The sequence below is a fragment of the Otolemur garnettii genome, unplaced genomic scaffold (assembly GCF_000181295.1).
Source record: "Otolemur garnettii isolate 467f Iridium unplaced genomic scaffold, OtoGar3 scaffold00021, whole genome shotgun sequence".
NCBI classification, from domain to species: Eukaryota; Metazoa; Chordata; class Mammalia; order Primates; family Galagidae; genus Otolemur; species Otolemur garnettii.
The window spans coordinates 7,504,171-7,522,117 of NW_003852416.1; the positions used below are offsets into that span (position 1 = coordinate 7,504,171).

The 17,947-nt window shown below is 47.2% G+C and overlaps 2 protein-coding genes across 2 annotated transcripts in view; one reads left to right on the top strand and one right to left on the bottom strand.

Annotated features, from left to right (window-relative positions):
* AFAP1L2 (actin filament associated protein 1 like 2) overlaps positions 1-10,531 on the top strand; it is a 99,337-nt gene extending 88,806 nt beyond the window's left edge. The window contains exons 12-20 of the mRNA XM_023511740.1: positions 172-383; positions 3,140-3,285; positions 3,771-3,882; positions 5,249-5,497; positions 5,589-5,754; positions 6,018-6,173; positions 8,613-8,806; positions 8,901-9,023; positions 9,848-10,531. Coding sequence (XP_023367508.1) covers positions 172-383; positions 3,140-3,285; positions 3,771-3,882; positions 5,249-5,497; positions 5,589-5,754; positions 6,018-6,173; positions 8,613-8,806; positions 8,901-9,023; positions 9,848-9,874 — 1,385 coding nt within the window. The 3' untranslated portion in view covers positions 9,875-10,531. The remainder of the gene's footprint in view (positions 1-171; positions 384-3,139; positions 3,286-3,770; positions 3,883-5,248; positions 5,498-5,588; positions 5,755-6,017; positions 6,174-8,612; positions 8,807-8,900; positions 9,024-9,847) is intronic.
* Positions 10,532-14,294: 3,763 nt separating this feature from the next.
* The window catches only part of VWA2 (von Willebrand factor A domain containing 2), a 33,800-nt gene continuing 30,147 nt past the window's right edge, over positions 14,295-17,947 (bottom strand). The window contains exons 11-13 of the mRNA XM_012803535.2: positions 15,822-16,373; positions 15,119-15,244; positions 14,295-14,410 (exon numbers count right to left, since the gene is read on the bottom strand). Of these exons, the coding sequence (XP_012658989.1) occupies positions 14,295-14,410; positions 15,119-15,244; positions 15,822-16,373 (794 nt within the window). The remainder of the gene's footprint in view (positions 14,411-15,118; positions 15,245-15,821; positions 16,374-17,947) is intronic.

Consider the following 17,947-nt stretch of genomic DNA (forward strand, 5'->3'; position numbering starts at 1 on the left):
CCCCTCCTGCAGGTGTATCTGCTCCTGCAGGTGCATCCCCTCCTACAGGTGCAGCCCCTCCTGCTGGTGTATCTGCTCCTGCAGGTGCTGCCCTCTGCAGGTGTATCTGCTCCTACAGGTACAGCCCCTCCTGCGGCCTCACCCCTCCCGCATCTGCATTTCCTCCTGCAGGTTACCTGAACGTGCTGGTGAATAGCCAGTGGAAGTCTCGCTGGTGCTCTGTCAGGGACAATCACCTGCATTTCTACCAGGACCGGAACCGAAGCAAGGTGGCCCAGCAGCCCCTCAGCCTGATGGGCTGTGAGGTGGTCCCGGACCCGAGCCCCGACCACCTCTACTCCTTCCGAATCATCCACAAGGGCGAGGAGCTGGCCAAGCTCGAGGTACCGTGGCAGCAGCAGGGCAGCTGGGGTGTGGCGGTTATGGCTGTTTTTGCTACCAGTCTCAAGAACTGTAATCCTACCAAGGGAGAATCAATGTCCCCGCATGTTATTTTTGCTTCCTTTGCCTGAGATTGTTTGCATTTTCTAAAATTCCATTCCTTTTCTGACCTTAGGGTGGCTGTGTTATAGGAGTGGGACAATGAGCTACTTCCTGAGCTTAGGGCAGAAAGAGTATTTATAACTCCTTGAGTGCTGGAAAAGCTTCTGGGGATTCAAAGTGGGCAGTGTTTTGTGTGTGTGTCACCAGCTGGGAGTACCTCTAGGCCCAGTACATAAAAATGACGACTGTTAGGGCTTATCTGGGAAGAATGAGCTTCATAATACAATTACATTCCTCCCCCCCACCCACCCTCTGTTTGATGTGATGTTGCAATTACAAAAATAAGAAGTGACATAATGCCTCTCAGCCCAGGCGGAGTCCAGATCCTTTCTACACACACAGATGCCTGTTAACTCCTGGTTCCTTACTCTTTATTCAGGGGTCCTCACCAAAACTTTGCTCCAACACTGCCCTCTGGTGCCCACATCACAGTTGCTCCCAGGAACCTGCTTATGTCCATTCACCATTCATCTGTCTCCAGTTGACAAATGCTTCCTCAGTATAGTAATAGGGTAGCCAGAGAGATACATGTCCCCTGCCCTCAGGAAACTTACATCCTTGTTCCAGAGTATGATGCCAGTCAGCTAATTACCCAGCGAAGGGAGGGTGACATGCTCAGGTTTGGGTTTTGAGGCATTCCTGCTACAGGGTGGGGGACAGATGGAAGAAGTGGCAGAGGAGCCCCGTCAGGAAGCTGTCACAGCTGCCCAGAGATGGGCAGCCTGAACTGGGAGATGACTGTGAAAAACTGCCCTGAGAAATCAAGTTGAAACCAACTAAATGTCAAATTCTGCTAAATGTCTCACTGCCTCCCTGATGGAGAGTGTAGCAGCCACAGGAGGGGTGCAGATGTGGGTTCGATGCCACAGGAAGGTGTTTCCTTGTGAAAATACACCGTGGCTTTTGTGGAATTCCCAGTTTAGTCTCAACATGAAGGCGAGAAATAATGTTGGCGTGTTAATAGAGGGTATCTTAAAGGTCTCCCCTAAAGTCACACAGTGAAAACGAGAAACTGTACCTAGATATGCCTTTGTTTGCAAAATATTCGTTACAAAATTTTACAAGGAGGTGGTTAACATGTAGAAAATGTTTTGTGAATATTTTGTAAAATTACTTGTAATTATTTGTAAATAAACGTATATCTAGCTACAGTTTCCCATTTTTCTCATGTATGTAGGGATGACTTTTGGGATATCCTGTAGAAGTACCCAATGTATTTGATTAGAGTACATTGTGGGTTGGGCACAGTGGCTCATACCTGTAATCTCATCACTTTAGGAGGCCAAAGTGGGAAGATCATTTCAGAATAGGAGTTCAAGAACAGCCTGAGCAATATGGGGAGACCCCATCTCTACAAAAAAAAAAAAAAAAGGCTAGGTGTGGTGGTACATACCTGTAGTCCCAGCTACTCAGGAGTCTGAGGCAAGAGGATTGCTTGAGCCCAGGATTTTGAGGCTGCAGTGAACTACAATGATGCCACTGCACTCCAGCCTCGGCAACAAAGTGAGACACTATCTCAAAAAAAAAAAGAAAATTGTACCCCGGGTAAAAAAACAAGAACCAAATACACTGGGCCTAAGATCATCATTTAGCAGTTGAGTTACTGTAAGGCATTTAAAATGTCTTGACTTTATTTAAGCCAAAAACAAGAATAAATTTGAATGTTGTTAATTTTTAAGCAGAGATCCAGAGAAGTCTTGTACATGTGAGATTAGGGTGATACACTGACGTGGTAGTTCATAAATTAGAAGTCTCAGCCTAAAGTACATATACAATTCTTTAATACAGAGGGTGCCAAAAAAATGTGTACACATTTTAAGGGGAAAAAAGTTATTAAAATTATAATACTTAATGTGTACTAATAACAAAAGATGAGTACTGGTCATAGTGAGCACTTCTTATAATTGCAGAAATAAAACGTGACTTGAGTTTTACAAATTTAATAGTTTTTGCCTTTCTTAAATTGTGTGTACATTTTGGGGGGCACCCACTATAGTTAACAATTATAATAACTATTAACAGGTGATTGCTTTATTTGTTCCTTTATTTTTGGAGACAGGGTCTTGCTCTGTCACCCTGGCTAGAGTACAGTGGCATCACCAAAACACACTGCAACCTCAGACTCCTGGGCTCAAGTGATCTTCCTGATTCAGCCTCCTAAGTAGCTGGGACTATGGTGTACACACTGCACTTGGCTAATTTTTCTATTTTTTGTAGAAATGGGGTCTTGTTCTTGCTCAGGTTAGTCTTGAACTCTTGGCCTCAAGCAGTCCTCCCACCTCGGCCTCCCAGAAGGCTAGGATTATGAGCATGAGTCACCATACCTGGCCTCCACTTTAATTTCTAATGGGGAATCATCTCAGAGTAACTGATAGTTACTGCCTTCTAGATACACCTGCATATGAATCACACTTGCAGATAAATTCCACAGCATCATGAAGGCAGCATGAAGATGTCACTGAAAGGAAATGTTATTTGGGTCACTGAGGGACAGGATATGTAAACATGAGGGAGCATGGCCCCAGGCTGTCGCAGAAGCCTGTCCAGGGAGGGCCGGCACTCGCAGCTCTGCTCATGTCTGCTGGTCTCCTTGCAGGCTAAGTCTTCTGAGGAAATGGGCCACTGGCTGGGCCTCCTGCTCTCTGAGTCAGGTTCTAGGACAGACCCCGAGGAGTTCACCTACGACTACGTGGACGCCAATAGGGTTTCCTGTATTGTGAGTGCGGCAAAAAACTCTCTCTTGTGAGTATTAAGGGGCCTCCGAGGGCAGAGCTGCCACCTTTCCTGTCAATTTGGTTCTTCCCATGTTCCCTCAGCGGGTCCCCAGCACACCTGGAATAAGCAGGGCAGTGGTGGGACTTCTGGTTTCCAGAGTAGTGAACTGGAGCTCAGGAGGAGTGTTTGGTGCAGCCAGTACTGGAGAGAGCCAAGAAGAAGAGGTAAAGTCCTAGAAGGGAGGAGTCGGGAGAAGAAGGCAAAATGAGCCTAAGAGGAAGGTGATGAGCCTAAGGCAGTTTGTTTTTCTGGGAGAAAAATCTGGAACCAAGAATTCTAGGAAGGCACTGGGAAATGGAGGAGTTGGCCCATATGTGCGGTGGGTCAATGTCAGTCCTCAGATCTCCTGTGCAGCCAGTGTTTCTGTGACACTACTTGTCATCATGAGGCCCCTGAGGTTGGTGCTTTGGCCACACATGCTTCAACGTGCCGTGTCTTGCTGTGTCTTCCAGACTGATGCAGAGAAAGTTCTCAGAGCCCAACACTTACATTGATGGCCTGCCCGGCCAAGCCCGCCAGGAGGAGCTGTATGACGATGTGGAGCTGTCAGAGCTGACAGCAGTGGTAAGGACCCAGCCAGGGGGTGGTCTGACACTGTCCCGTCCTCTTCCCACCAAACATCAATGCCTGGATGCCAGAGATCATTGGACTGCCCCTTAAAGAGTGGGTTCTGAGTCACCTACAGGACCATCAATGCAGACAGCCAGGTACAATAGAGTTGTCTTTTATATGTGAGGCTGTGCAGTTTTGTCTGGCTTGGGGACTTATCTAACACATTAACTGCAGTGTGAGTTGTATTTAACTCACACCAGTTTTGAGCCTGTGGCATCACAAAGCACATAGAGCTGGTGGATAGGTGGGGAGGTCCTCTGCTCATTGTTCTTGCTGTGGACCAGCACATCTCCCCCACCTCCTGTCAATCTGCTACAGACCCCCAGCCCGAGTGTGCCACATGTGCTGGACTGGACTTTGTTCTCCAATTACCATGACTTCCAACTGTGCATTCTACCTAGACTGTTTGCCTGCCTGCTCTTTGAGTGAAATCAATACAATAGCATGTGGTGATGTGACATTGTTGCACCAACTTAGGGGGTATGATTCAGAGGGCATCATCTAGGACCATCCAGAGTCTGCTCCAGACACAACTAAGTACTTAGTGACAAAAGACTCAATTCTCAGAAACAAATTCAGCAAGTATGTTGAGTCAAATACAATTCACCTGGTGTGCAGTGTTAACACTGATTCTACGGCCATGTGAATTGCATATAATTCACACAAAAAAAAACAATAAAAAAAATTTCATTACATTAGAAAGGATTAGAAGTGCATTAATGTTCATAGTTACCATTCAATAATAAAAAAAAGATTAGAAAGGATTAGTTTTTGAATTTTTTATTCAATTTTTATAATAAAACATCATGTCCCCAAGGAAAAAACAATTTTTTTCCAGGGTGGCAGTGTGCTAGATAAAACAGCAGGTTAATTGCCCTGGTCCGTGCCAGGTGTGGGGGGTGTGGTATTGGCACTGGGAACAGTGACACCATTAGCTTTCAGGTCCAAACTGATAGTGGAGGTAGAACGATGGTCCTGTGGCAGTTGCCAGGTGCCAGAATTGAGCTCTGCTGAGCTAAGGCCTTCATGTATATCATCTTCTTCAAGTCTAACCACCCTGCAGGGAGGTGCTGCTATTTTCCTCTTTACAGATCAAGAAATAAGGTTCAGAGAACTTAAAAGTATTGTGTCCAAGGTTCTCCTACCCACCTCTTGAGTGGCATTTCAAGGACCCAATGCCTGGCTCCCTGGGGAAGGAGGGAGGTCTCTGGGGACTCCTACATGGGGTGGGGCTAGGAGCTCTGTGGCACTGCTGGTGCCCCCTGCACAGCCAAGGGATTGGCAGTAGCGATACATGCCACCCGACTCTCTCCTTCAGGTAGAGCCTGCCGAGGAAGCCACCCCTGCCACAGACGGCCCAAGTGAGAGTGAACCTGACCGAGTGTACCTGGACCTCACACCCATCAAGTCATTTCTGCACAGCCCCAGCGGTGTGCAGACCCAGACCTCCTCCCCACCGGTGGTGGCCTACCTGGACAGTATGGCCGAGGCCCTCCCTACAGATCCAGGCCCTGGCCCCACCCCTGCTGAGCCCTGTGTAAAGTCTTCAGAGATCCCAGAGGAGCAGGTACAGGCTGTCCCCCAGCAGATGGACTTGACCCCTGTATAGCGTCCCTCTGGCTGGCTGACTTGTTTGTTTTCTCCCAAAGCAGAGGCAGCTGGAGAGCCCAGAGCCTGAGGAGCCTTCCCCAAGAAACACCACCGTCAAAATCAACACTGAACAGCAGAAAATCTCCTTCCCACTTAGCTGCCCTGACACTGTGGTGGCTACCCCAGCTGGCAGCAGCCCACCTGTGAAGGACAGGTTGAGGGCACCCACTGCAGGTGCTTGTGCTAGCTAAGAGCTGACCATTGTAGGCTTGGTTTGGAGAAGTATGCCTGATAACTTTCTTTTCAGATGAGGAAACAGAGGGTCAGAGAGGTAGAGGGGCTTCCCCAAGGTCACACAGCAAAGAAAGCATAGGCCCAGTTTCCTTTCTCATCCCTGCTAGGCTGACCTGGCATCCAGCTTTGGTTGTATGTTCTGTCTGGGCCTGGGAGTGGGTCCAGCATGGTTGACGTGGGGCTTCCCCTATCTGGATCTGTAGAGATCAAACTTGGCAAGAATCGAACAGAAGCTGAGGTGAGGCGGTACACAGAGGAGAAAGAGAGACTGGAGAAGAAGAAGGAAGAAATCCGGGGGCACCTGGCTCAGCTCCGGAAGGAGAAACGAGAGCTAAAAGAGACCCTGCTAAAATGTACTGGTAAGAGGTCTCCCTGTGGGGAGGCAGACGAGGGCCCTTAGCTCAGGGGCACGTGGGGGCTCAGGATTCCTGGGGGGAAGACTCTGGATCTGCCACCTGCTTCCCTGACCTGTCAGCCTTAGCCCCTCAACCCCTGGTCTAGATGGGTGCTCCCTGCATGTCCTCTCTTTCCCCCATCTTGTCAGAAAGGTCACTGTCCTGCACACTGTCCAGATGTCAGTAGGACCAGCAAGTCACTGAGAAGGCCAGTTAGAGGAAGAAATCTTTACAAATTATGCTTAGGCCTTATGTGTTTTATTTTCACTTAAACGCATGTCCCTTGGCCCATCTTGTGATGCAGTGCCGCCCCCTGGGACTTACAGGTGTTTTGAGCTACGGGCCTGCTAACTGCAGTCCTAGGACAACCTTCTTGCATCAGCTATACCTGTTAGCATTGCTAGGCTTCATTTCTTTAAAGTGAACAAAAACTTAATGTACTTGCCAAGAAATCTGAGTCCCCCTAGATCAGCAGTCCCCAACTGTTTGGGCACCAGGAACTGGTTTCATGGAAGATAATTTTTCCACTGACTGGGGGTGGGAAATGGTTTCAGAAAGATCAAGCACATTACAGCGCCACCTCAGATCATCAGACATTAAATCCTCATACAGAGTGCGCCACCTAGAGCCCTTGTGTGCAGAGTTTACAGGAGGGTTTGCTCTGCAGTAACCATCTAACACTGCACCTGATCTGATGAGTGCGGCTCAGGTAGTGATGGGGAGCGGCTGTAAATAGACGAAGCTTCACTCACTCCAAGGCCTGCCACGCACCTCCTGCTGTGCAGCCCAGGTCCTCACAGGCCACATACTGGTACTGGTTTGATCCACAGTCCAGGGGTTGGGGAGCACAGTTCTAGATGATCACTTTCTCATAGTTTGACAGTGTTTCCTAGCAACTTCCTCTTATAGAGCCTTTGTGAAACATTTGGCTAAATTTCCACAGAATAATTTCGTGGTCACTTAATCCTTAAATTGTGGAGTTGCGTGAAGAGTGCAAATAACAGAACAGGTTTGGGGACAAATGCAGCTGTTTGGTGAAGGAAGGTCTTGAAAGCAGAGTCGCCCACTGTTTGTTTGTTTTTTTTTTTTTACTAACAGTTTTATTGAAACATAATCCACGTATCAGGCAATTGCCCCATTTAAAGTGTAAAGACCAGTAGAACAGTAGTTCTTAGTATAGTCACAGTTACACAGCCGTCACCACAATCAGACAGCCCCAAAGAAACCTCATTATCCATTAGCATCACTTCTCTTTTCCTCCCAGCCTTTCTTTCCTTTTTTTTTTTATAGTTTTTGGCCGGGGCTGGGTTTGAACCTGCCACCTCTGGTTTATGGGGCCAGTACCTTACTCCTTTGAGCCACAGGTGCCGTCCCCAACCTTGCTTTCTGTCTCTGCATGCTGAGGGTTCGACAGCTGGGATATTCGCAATGCACAGAGGGTCAGAGACAGTGGCAGGGCTCCCTTTCCACCCAGCAAGACTGGAGGGTGGGACATGAGCACATGAATGGGACCTGAGGCTCCTCCATGATAGTTCTTGAAAACCCTGGGAAAGTGCGAAGCCGGGTCTGGGAGGAAGAATAAAGAGATTCCTGACTCTCTCTCCTATGTGGATATTCTAGGTTGGAGAAGAGAAAGAATTTTCCACTATAGTTTATTCTCCTGGCAAATTAAGCTCTGGAGATGCTGTGGGTTACAAAGTCACTGATGAGAAAATAACCCTCAAAGTAACTTTAATCCCCCAAACACTTTTCTTAACTTTCTTTTTCTATATGAATTTTTCTTCTTAAGCAATGACCTTTAGTGGCATCTCTGAATAATTCTTACACAGTTGTTCCTGTTACTGCTTGTCCTCTGACGAGAGCTGACAAATGATTAGTTTTCTTGGTGGTTGCTGGTTTGTGCTCAGGGCTCTACATGGACGTGAGCCCCTGGACTCCCATAGGTCATCTTTTTTGGCGCCCAAGAACTCCAGAGTTACGAGGAGAAACACGGGGCAGGGCTGAGGAGGTGCAAGAGCTGAGGACCCCCCTCTGCTGGGCCTGGGAAAATACCACGTGGGAGGATTGTGGGAGCTAATAGCCCAGGCCTCCCTCATCCTTTTGGGTCATTACACCTGTTGGCAGATGTCAAAACAATGAAGAGCCTCTGAGAACCCACCAGAAGGAACCAAGGTCTCAGACTCAGGCCTTCTCTCAAGTGCAGAGCCCACTCCAGGCAGAGAGAGTCTTACCAACACAGGGTTTGGGCTTCAATTCCAGCTCAGAGTGCTGGGGCCGGACTTGTAGTCCACATCTCCCTGAAGTCCGTCTCGGGTGGGCAGGGTGTGTGGAAACCCTGTCTCCACCCAGCAGTGTCTCTGGCCATGCCTGAAATGTTATTCTGATTGGGTTAACTCTCTTCAGACAAGGGAGCTGTGGCCAGCCTGGAGCAGAAGCTGAGGGAAATCGATGAGGAGTGCCGGGTGGAGGAGAGCAGGCGTGTGGACCTTGAGCTCAACATCGTGGAGGTGAAGGACAACCTGAAGAAGGCTGAGGCGGGGCCCGTGACGCTGGGCACCACGGTGGACACCACCCACCTGGAGAACGTGAGCCCCCGCGTGAGTTCTGGGTGCTGTGGCCTCTGAACTGCCTGGGGAAGGGGGTCAGGTCTCCAGCCCCTGGACTCAGGGCATGCTCTTCTTTGTGCCACAGCCTAAAGCTGCCACCCCCATGCCCACCCCCGATTGCACCCCAGTCAACTCTGCAACCACACTCAAGAACAGGCCTCTCTCGGTCATGGTCACAGGCAAAGGCACGGTCCTCCAGAAGGCCAAGGTAAGTGGTCACACCCAGCCTTCCTTGGGGCCTGCAGAACTGCCACTAGACGGGGCCCTTCTTCCAGTCTCAGCAGTGCTGTGCAGCTTTTGGTGCCAACTCTGAGTAAGGGCTCAGCAGGAATTGGCTGGCTCCATGGGGCCTTTGGCAGTGACCAACTAGAAAGGACCTTGCACTTTCAGGTTCACTTGAACTTTGTCAGGTTCAAGTGTTCCTACCAATATCCACTGGGGATGGTGGGGTCCTTGACCTGCCTACCACAGTCATCAGTAGATTCCAGGAGGACAGATGCAGCTTGGGAACAGATTGTCACTGAGAAGTTTTCAAATCAATAAGTCAGTATGATTTGAAAGGAGTACCACTGTTAAAACTAAAGAAATAGATTCAGACAGGTGACGTGGTTTGCTCAAGGTCACCCAGTTGGCTAGCGGAGGCACTCTGACTGCATTTCTCCCCAAGGGGTAGATAAAATGTGTTATTAATCCTTTACTCATTTGTACACTCAAGAACAGGCCTAGGGCCACTTTTGGTTTTGGGAACTGTTCTTTATTCCTATCCTGCTTACCTGCTGGAGACTTTGGGAGGTGCTCACATGAAGGGCTAAGTACTGACTGCAGGCAAGCGCCTAAGCCACTACCTGAAAAATCTCTATAAACAGGTGTTCTAAGTAGCAGTGAACACAGGTTTTGAAACATACATTACCTCTATTCTTAATTGCTTCTATGCTTAAAGTATTTTTTATGTATGTAAAGAGTGCTCCAGAGGATGACTAACTGTACTTTTTTGTTGGGGGGGTGGGTGTTGGCATTTGAATGGTACCCTAGGAATGGGAGAAGAAGGGAGCAAGTTAGGAAACAAGCTTTGGCTAAAGACTCTCACGCCAACATGGACCTTGGTGACAATCCTGTTTCATTAAAGCAGCAAGTCTGTGAAAGGGTGAGTCTGTTCAGAAGAAAGAGAACTGAGGTACTATGAATGGAGAGCTCTGGCTAAGAAGAAATTCTGAAATAATACAACAAAAAAAGAAGGCTTCTTTGGGGAATGAAGTCTGTTGGGTGTAAATAAGACATTGTTGTATTATGGCTTTATCAAGGTTTTTAAGGAATGAAAAGCTTGTGACATTTAGATATGGGTGGAAGAGAAATCAAAGTGACAGGGCCCTGTCCTAGGGGTCATGTGGCTTTGATGAGTAGGAAGCTCTAAACTCCTGACCAGCATCTCCTGTCCAATACTTAGCAGTGCTGAGGGTTGAACCGTCCTTGCCTTCAGATTTGTTCTCTCCGATATTGGCAGGTCCACCTCAGTCTTTGGTGATTTTTAAACAGCCTTGTAAAACCACTTATGACATGATTTACAGAAACACCTAAATATTTGGGACCAAGCTAAGGCACGGACCCCACTAAGTTAAGGACTTTTTTTCCCAGTCCAAGGCAGGCCTGAATCAACTGCCTTTAAATTTTAAATGATGCTGTATTATATAAGAAAAAAAGTTTAAAATCCTATTTAGAACAGTGAAAAGTGTCTTTTAACTGACTTTTTACACTAAAAATTACTGTGTTTACAGATGCAATCCTGTGGTCAGGCCATTTTTAAGAGAAGAGTTATTTAACAGAATGCTCTTTTAGGCTCTGATTTTATGTACTGTGTCATGTCCAGTCCCCTTCCAAGAAAAAAGTGGTGAGTTTTGGATAGGGTGGTCTCCTTCTTCTCTTAAAATCGGCAGTGTTGTTCCTTGTGCTGCCCTGTTTTTCCTCTGATGGTATTGTTTTTTAACACAGGTTGAAACATTTCATCTCTGCCTCATTTTGGGGGGTTCTGAATCAGAGTTCTCTAACACTGGTTCCTGAGAACTAAAGGTCTTTTTTATTCTTTTTTTTTTTTTTTTTTTTTTTTTTTTTTTTTTTGAGTCGGAGCCTCAAGCTGTCCCCCTGGGTAGAGTGCTGTGGCATCACGCTCACAGCAACCTCCAACTCCTGGGCTCAAGCGAGTCTCCTGCCTCAGCCTCCCAAGTAGCTGGGACTACAGGCGCCCGCCACAACGCCTGGCCATTTTTTGGTTGCAGCCATCATTGTTGTTTGGCGGGCCCGGGCTGGGGATTCGAACCCACCACCTTAGGTGTATGTGGCTGGCGCCTTAGCTGGGTCTTTTTTATTCTTATTATCTTTCTAATCCCAGGGCATTTATTTCCTTTGTCATAAACACTTGGTGACCAAGTGGTGGTTAGATTTTTTTTTTTTAATAAAATGTTCATTGTATTTGGGTTTTCCTTGTATTTCGTGGAATGACTTGGGACAGGGTCTAGTCAACATGGAGAGATGCCTGGGTTATTTACACACTATTAACTTCAAAATATATACAGTAAAAACTGTAGAACTACAGGCTGTATCCATGCAGGAAACTTTAAGCCCCCTTAAGTACAGTCGATCCTTGAACAACATGAATTTGAACTGTGCAGGTCCACTAATATGCAGATTTCTTCTGCCAACTCTGAGACAGCAAGACCAACCCCTCCTCAGCCTACTCAACACACAGATAATGAAGGCCTTCATGATGACCACTTCTACTTAATGAACAGTAAATATACTTTTTCTTAGTAACATTGTATTTTCTCTAGCTTATTTTGTTATGTAAGAATCTGGTATATACCCAAATATGTGTTAATCAACTGTTTGTTTTCGGGAAGTCTTCCCAGTCAACAGTAGGCTATTAGCAGTTATGTCAAAAGTTAAACAGGGGTCTTTCTACACAGTCAGTGCCTCAACCTCTGTGTTGTTCAAGGGTCAGCTGTATAATTAAAATACATAGGCAGTTGGTGTAGAAACTGGTCATATCTTCATATTCCTAAACAATTACTGGGGGAAAAAACTTACCAATACTTGGAGGGTTGCCTAGGGAAGTTCATAGCGTAAATGTTATTTATTTTAAAAAATAACAAAAGTAAAACCTGGCTTCCTGAAAAGACTAATGCAATAAAAAGGACAACCCAAGGCAATATAAAATACCAGGACTGAAAATAAGGCCTATGTACAGATACAGACAAAGTTTTTAAACAAGAAGATACTGTGAATATAGCAGCATAAAAGCTCCATCATGGAGTTATCATAGCTCTGATACCAAAAATTTAAAACATATTTCAAGAGAAAAAAACAAATCTCAATTTTGGACACAGATGAAAGAAACTCAGCAGGGTTTATAGAATGATGTATCATGACCAAACAGAGTTTATCCAAAAAATACAAGAATAGTTCAATGATTGAAAATATACAAATGGGTAGTTTATCATACAGACCAAATGCAAAAAAAAAAAACCATCTTGAAGAAAGAGGAAAAAAATACTATACACCTCCACAGTCATAATAAATGCTCTTCATCATCTACGTAACCTGATAAAGTAACCACAGGAAACAACTGTAACGGTGAAAAAGTTCCAATAGTCAAGAGCCAGACCTGAATATCTGCAATTAGCACAACTTTCTGAAACATGGTTCTGGAGGTCCTAGAGCCTACACAATGCAAAATGGCAAGAAAATTAACACTGATACTTCTCTAGAAAGAGAATCAATTAACTCCTAGATCTAGAAAGAGAATCAATTAACTCCTAGATCTAGATTATCCAGCAAGATGGCTAGAATTAGGTCATTAATCTCCATCTGCAATGTTTTAATTTTTGCAAGGAGAATAACTATATATATTACTTGTATAATTAATTAAAGCTAAAAATAAAAAGCTGATTTCTTTGAAATGAAATAGAAAGGCCTGGCTAGTTAGGCCAGAAGATAGGAATTCTGTCAGCACCTACTATAACATTGAAAAAGGCTGAATTATTCAGTAGCACTTTCAATACAAAAGATTAAAAAAAAAAAGTAAGTTCCTTTGATATATAAGTCCACGGTGTTGTTTAAAGTCCTAGTAATTCAAATGCTGCATCCAGACATCAGCCTTGAACAAGACAAAAACCTAAAACGATTCAACTGCTATCAATTTAGAGACAGAAAACAACGTCACGAATCAGCATATGCTAAACGGGTCATGTCATCCCGCCCCCGTGTTGCCTTCTGCAAAAGGACACTGAAATAACAGAAAATTAACCATAAACTAAAATATCCCTTGAACGTAAATGATTGCCACCATGGTACTCGGTACCTCGTCAAGCACTCTTCTAGCACCAGAAATGCTGAAGTTCTTAATGCTAAGTGGCGTTTAGGTCAAAGTAGCCTTGAACTTTTGTATATTAACCATTGTTAAAATATTTATAAGGAAATACCAGGGTAAAATCTCAGGATTTAGATCAGAGCTCTACATAGGTTTTAAACAAACCCAACTCTAAACACCATGACCAAGAGGAGTAATTCATGCTTACATGGTGGGGGTAAGTATCTAGTTTGCCCAAAAATATTCCAAATAAGCCTCTTTGCCACATAGGTATGAACATTTCTGTTAAACAAATAACAATATTTTTCAAAACAGTACTTTAAATACCAGGTGTACCAAAGCAAAGAAAAACAAAACAGCAGAGAGCTAGCCCAGTACTTAAAACACCAAACCTCTATAAATGTTTTTATCCCATCTTTGCTGAGTTTAAGAATTCTACTTCTCTTTGCCCCACTAAAAGGAGTGTAAGGAAAGAATTTAGTAAACACCCTGTAATAGACCCCTCCAAAAGACACCCTTTGAAAAGGAAGACCTCCAAGGAGATGCTGCCTAGTACCCCCTCCAGACCACTCAGTCCCTCTCACAGAGTCAATAAGAAGCTGGCTAATTGATCAGATTCCAGTCTGGGACCCTTCCAGGCCTCTTGATGAAGTCATCAGAAGTTACAAATGACACTCAAGCCCATTTTTCAAACCCAAAGCAAATGCATCCAGGACATCTTTGGCAAAGTGGAAAAGTCCCTCCTTCTTCTATCTTAAAATGCCATCACTTCAGTGGTCCAAATGATGTTCTAGTAAATATCTTCTGCTAAACAATATTCTGTCTAATATTTGTAATAGGTAAAGCAAATCCAAATTCAGGCCATCAGATTTCTCTGGAGACCCTAGGACCCTATGTTTATCCAAGGGAAAATGGCAGATGACATGGCCTCTGCAAGGCACAAGCAGGTACTTGTGTTTTTTACTTACACACCCAGGGTTTTCAACATCATCGTTCGCGGTGCTATAGCTATTCTTACGGTCCCTAAGCAGCCAGCTGCAGTCTTCCTAGTTGGGGCAGGAGCAGGAGAGTCAGGACAGAGCTGCTAGCAGATACTCCATGGATCCCCAGGACAGACGCTCAGCGCCCAGAGTGCCTAGGCCTTCCCCGTAGTTGCTGGGAGGAGGGCGGCTGCTGTTCTCCTGCAGACTCCTGGTGGGAGCCACGTGCCCTGGGAGCATCTCCTCTCAAGACCCCTGGGGAAGGAAGCGAACTCTGAGGGCAGGAGCCTCTGAATCCTGTGGACCCCGTCAGATCCACTCCCAGCCTCAGGAAGCCCATTTTTGCTGGTGGTTGAAAACCTCAAGGTTCTGACCGGAATTGTCTTCTGAGTTCTGGCTGTTCTAACTTTAAACTCATGAACGGGAGCCAGAGGCGGACCCAGAGTGCTGCCCAACAATCATTACTTATATCCTTAACCTGTTCCCCTACCTCCTGGACAGTGACTTCTCATCCTCTCTCTCCAGCCTCCAGCACCTCTTCCCCATCTTCAGTGAGTAAATGGTACCTCAAAAAAGAGCTTCCACCACCCATCTGCCTCCATGCCACACCCTCCATTGTCACCTCTCTTTCCTGAACCCACAGTGTTCCTACCCCAGGCAGCTCACCCCAGCCCCCTGGCAGCCACCAGGATTCTCTGGAGTGTTCAGCACCAGCAGATACAACACTGTCTTCCCACTGGGATGGACGCTCCACAGGGGCAGAGATTTTTATCGTTTTATTTGCTATTTTCCCTGCACCTAGAACCAAGGCTGGGATGTATGAGGTACAAAATGAATCAATGATTGCATGATTCCTTCCACTAATGAATGGCCTAGACCCTACCTGCAGCTGAGTCTCTATGACTTGGTAGGATTTGGGGTAGCACCCCCTGGTCACCGGTCCAGAGCCACAGCCCCACTCACGGTTCTCGCAGTGGGGGCCCTCCCAGCCATCCCGGCATTCGCAGCGGTAGCTCCCATTCTGCAGCACACAGGTGCCCTCGTTCGTGCATGGGCTGGGTTTGCAGAGGTTGACTGGCCGTTTGGCTTCTGCAATGGAGAACATGCCCACCAGGCCCAGCCTGGGTCAGATCCAAGACCCCAACCCTGCATAAACCCAGTACTGGCATAAGGCCACTGGAATAGTGTCACACATCTTAGTGTCTCCCTTGGGCCTAAAGGTTCAATGTAGCAAATGGTTAGGGCTCCACACTACTTGACTAGGTGAGTAACCTCCACTCAGCTTACTTGCACATTCCTGGGGAGCTTTCCCACAGTTGTGCTGTGTGCATGCAGCATTTACCTGTTACTACTGTCATACGAGGTCCGACAATTAACTTCATGAACTTATCCTAGAAAAAGTGGTGGGTATCCTAAAAATGTCTTTCGTGTAAATAGAATGCATAAATGCTCAAGCTTGGGAAGGAATTATCCATGTTAAACTCTCTGTACCTCACATGTCAAATAGGAACAGATATGCCTCCTGCAGGATTTAGCAGAGACCTGGGGGCACAGAGAACAAGTGCTCAGTAGTGAGGAAGAGCTGCTGTCCTCATAGTGAGGTGCTTGAAGGCTCAGACTGAGGTCCTGTCTCAGAGGCCCTGGGGGTGTGGATTCCCACACTCACCACCACATATCCACTCGATGAGCTGGTCCTGGTGGTACTGCAGGTCTGAGTAAGCTGCCACATGGATCAGGGTGTCCCGGGGACCCGCCAGCCTCCGCAGTGCGTCTCTCAGGATGGGCCCCACACCCATGACTAAGACGGAGACACCATTGTCTCTCAGCTTCTGGGCAGGGACAGCTGCGTCCTCCACCCCCCTCCCGCCTGTGAGCATCACCACAGCCTTAGGGACACCAGGCCGGGCACCCCTCTGGACAGTCATCACCTTGTCATAGATGTGCAGCAGAGCCGTGCCAGCCGAGCCCACTCCACCTTGATAGGGGGCTTGGCTCATGGCCTGCAGCACTGCGGTGCGGGTGGGATGAGTCTCCAGCCCGAAGACGGTCTGCACCTGGCTGCCGTACACCACCAGGCCGACCTGCGTGATGTCAGGGTTCACATCAAACTGGAGGGTGCAGCTTCTCATGAAGCTCTGCATGTGAGCGAAGTTCTCAGGCCCCACTGAGGCCGAGGCATCCAGCATGAAGACAAGGTCCAGTGACTGTGCCCGACAGCCTGCAGGAACACACCAAGCAGGCTCTGTTGGCCAGGGGCCCTCATCCGGAGCACCCAGCTGCAGCCCCACCCTCCGTACCTTCATTTAGTCACCCCCTTCATAGAGGATCAGAAAGAATGTGAGTGCCCAGGTAGATTACTTTTCTCAGCCTCCCTGGCAGCTGAGGGGGCCACAGGTCTACGTTCCATCTGACAGAATATGATGGGACATAATTGTGCAATTTCCAAGTTCAAACTTGTGCAAGTGGAAACGACTTGCCTTCCACTTCCCCTCTCCCCCTTCTTGTTGGCTGAGAAATGGTAACCCTGGATCTCAAAGTAGAAGCCACAAGACAGCCAAGCTGGCCTGCTGGCCGAGGCCACTCACCTCTGAGCTACCTGGGAGAGAAACAGACATCTATCCTGTGTAAGGCATTGGGTGTTGGGGCGTCTTTGTGACAGCACCTTCACCTGTACCTTCAGCCATCCACTGAATACAGGGCACTGATTATACTGTGTGGGCAAAACAGGCTGACCCCTGCCCTTAGCAGTAGGGCAGTCCAGAGGAACTGACATGAACACAGAATTACAAATGTGTGAGTGGCGTGGAGGAAAAGCCAGGGACTCTGAGAGACACCAGCAGGGCAAAATAAAACTGGGAGGAGGGGTCGGGGCTTCTCCAGGAAGGGGACATTTCAGCTAAGAAGTGCAGGCCAGTAATGTGGGCAGTAGGACAGGCTGCTTCTCAGCCAGGGCCAGACCACAGGGAGCTCTCAGATGCCAGTGGAAGGGATTTGGGTTTTACTCCAAGTGCAAAGGGAGCCACTGGCAAGGTCTGAGTATGGAGTTAGAGGTTCTGCCGCTCTGATTTATTGGTTTTTAAAAACCACTGCACGAGGGAAGTCTTAGATACTGTCACAACTACGAGCGCCTAAGGAAACAGGCTGACTGAACCTACTGTGGGATCTTGGCTGGGATTCTGGGACAGAGAAAGGATAGCAGGTAAAAACTATGGGCATATGAATAAAGCGTTGTCTTCAGTAAGTAACAATGCATCAATACTGCTTCCCTGACTGTAACAACAAGCCATAGTGATGCAAGGTGTTACTAACCAGGTGTGGGCTACAGGGAACTCTACTATTGTCACTTTTGCTTCTGTGACTCTATAAACAAAATAGAACAAAAGCACTCTGGCTGCCATGGGAGACCGGCCTAGAGGGGGAACCCCACAGGAGGGAAGGCCCTTTGCCCTGGCCAGAGTGGCCTTGGCATCGGGCTAAGAAACTGAATCCCACATACAGCTCCCTACACCCACCTCCCTACGAAAGAACTTGGGGTCTCATCGAGGATATGGCTTAGCTACCACACCTCTGACCACATGCCAGCTCCTTCCCACCACCTGGCAGTGTCCAATCCCAGGGACAGTGTTCCCTAGAGCATCCTCCAACAGCAGGTCACAGAATAAACCCCACGGCTTGTGAAACCGAATAGAACAATGTCGGAATGCATACCAGACAGGATAAGTGTCATCTTGTGAAACGTCTGCTTCATTGTGGGTGCACGTATGTGTTCATGCACACGCACGTGTGTACTGG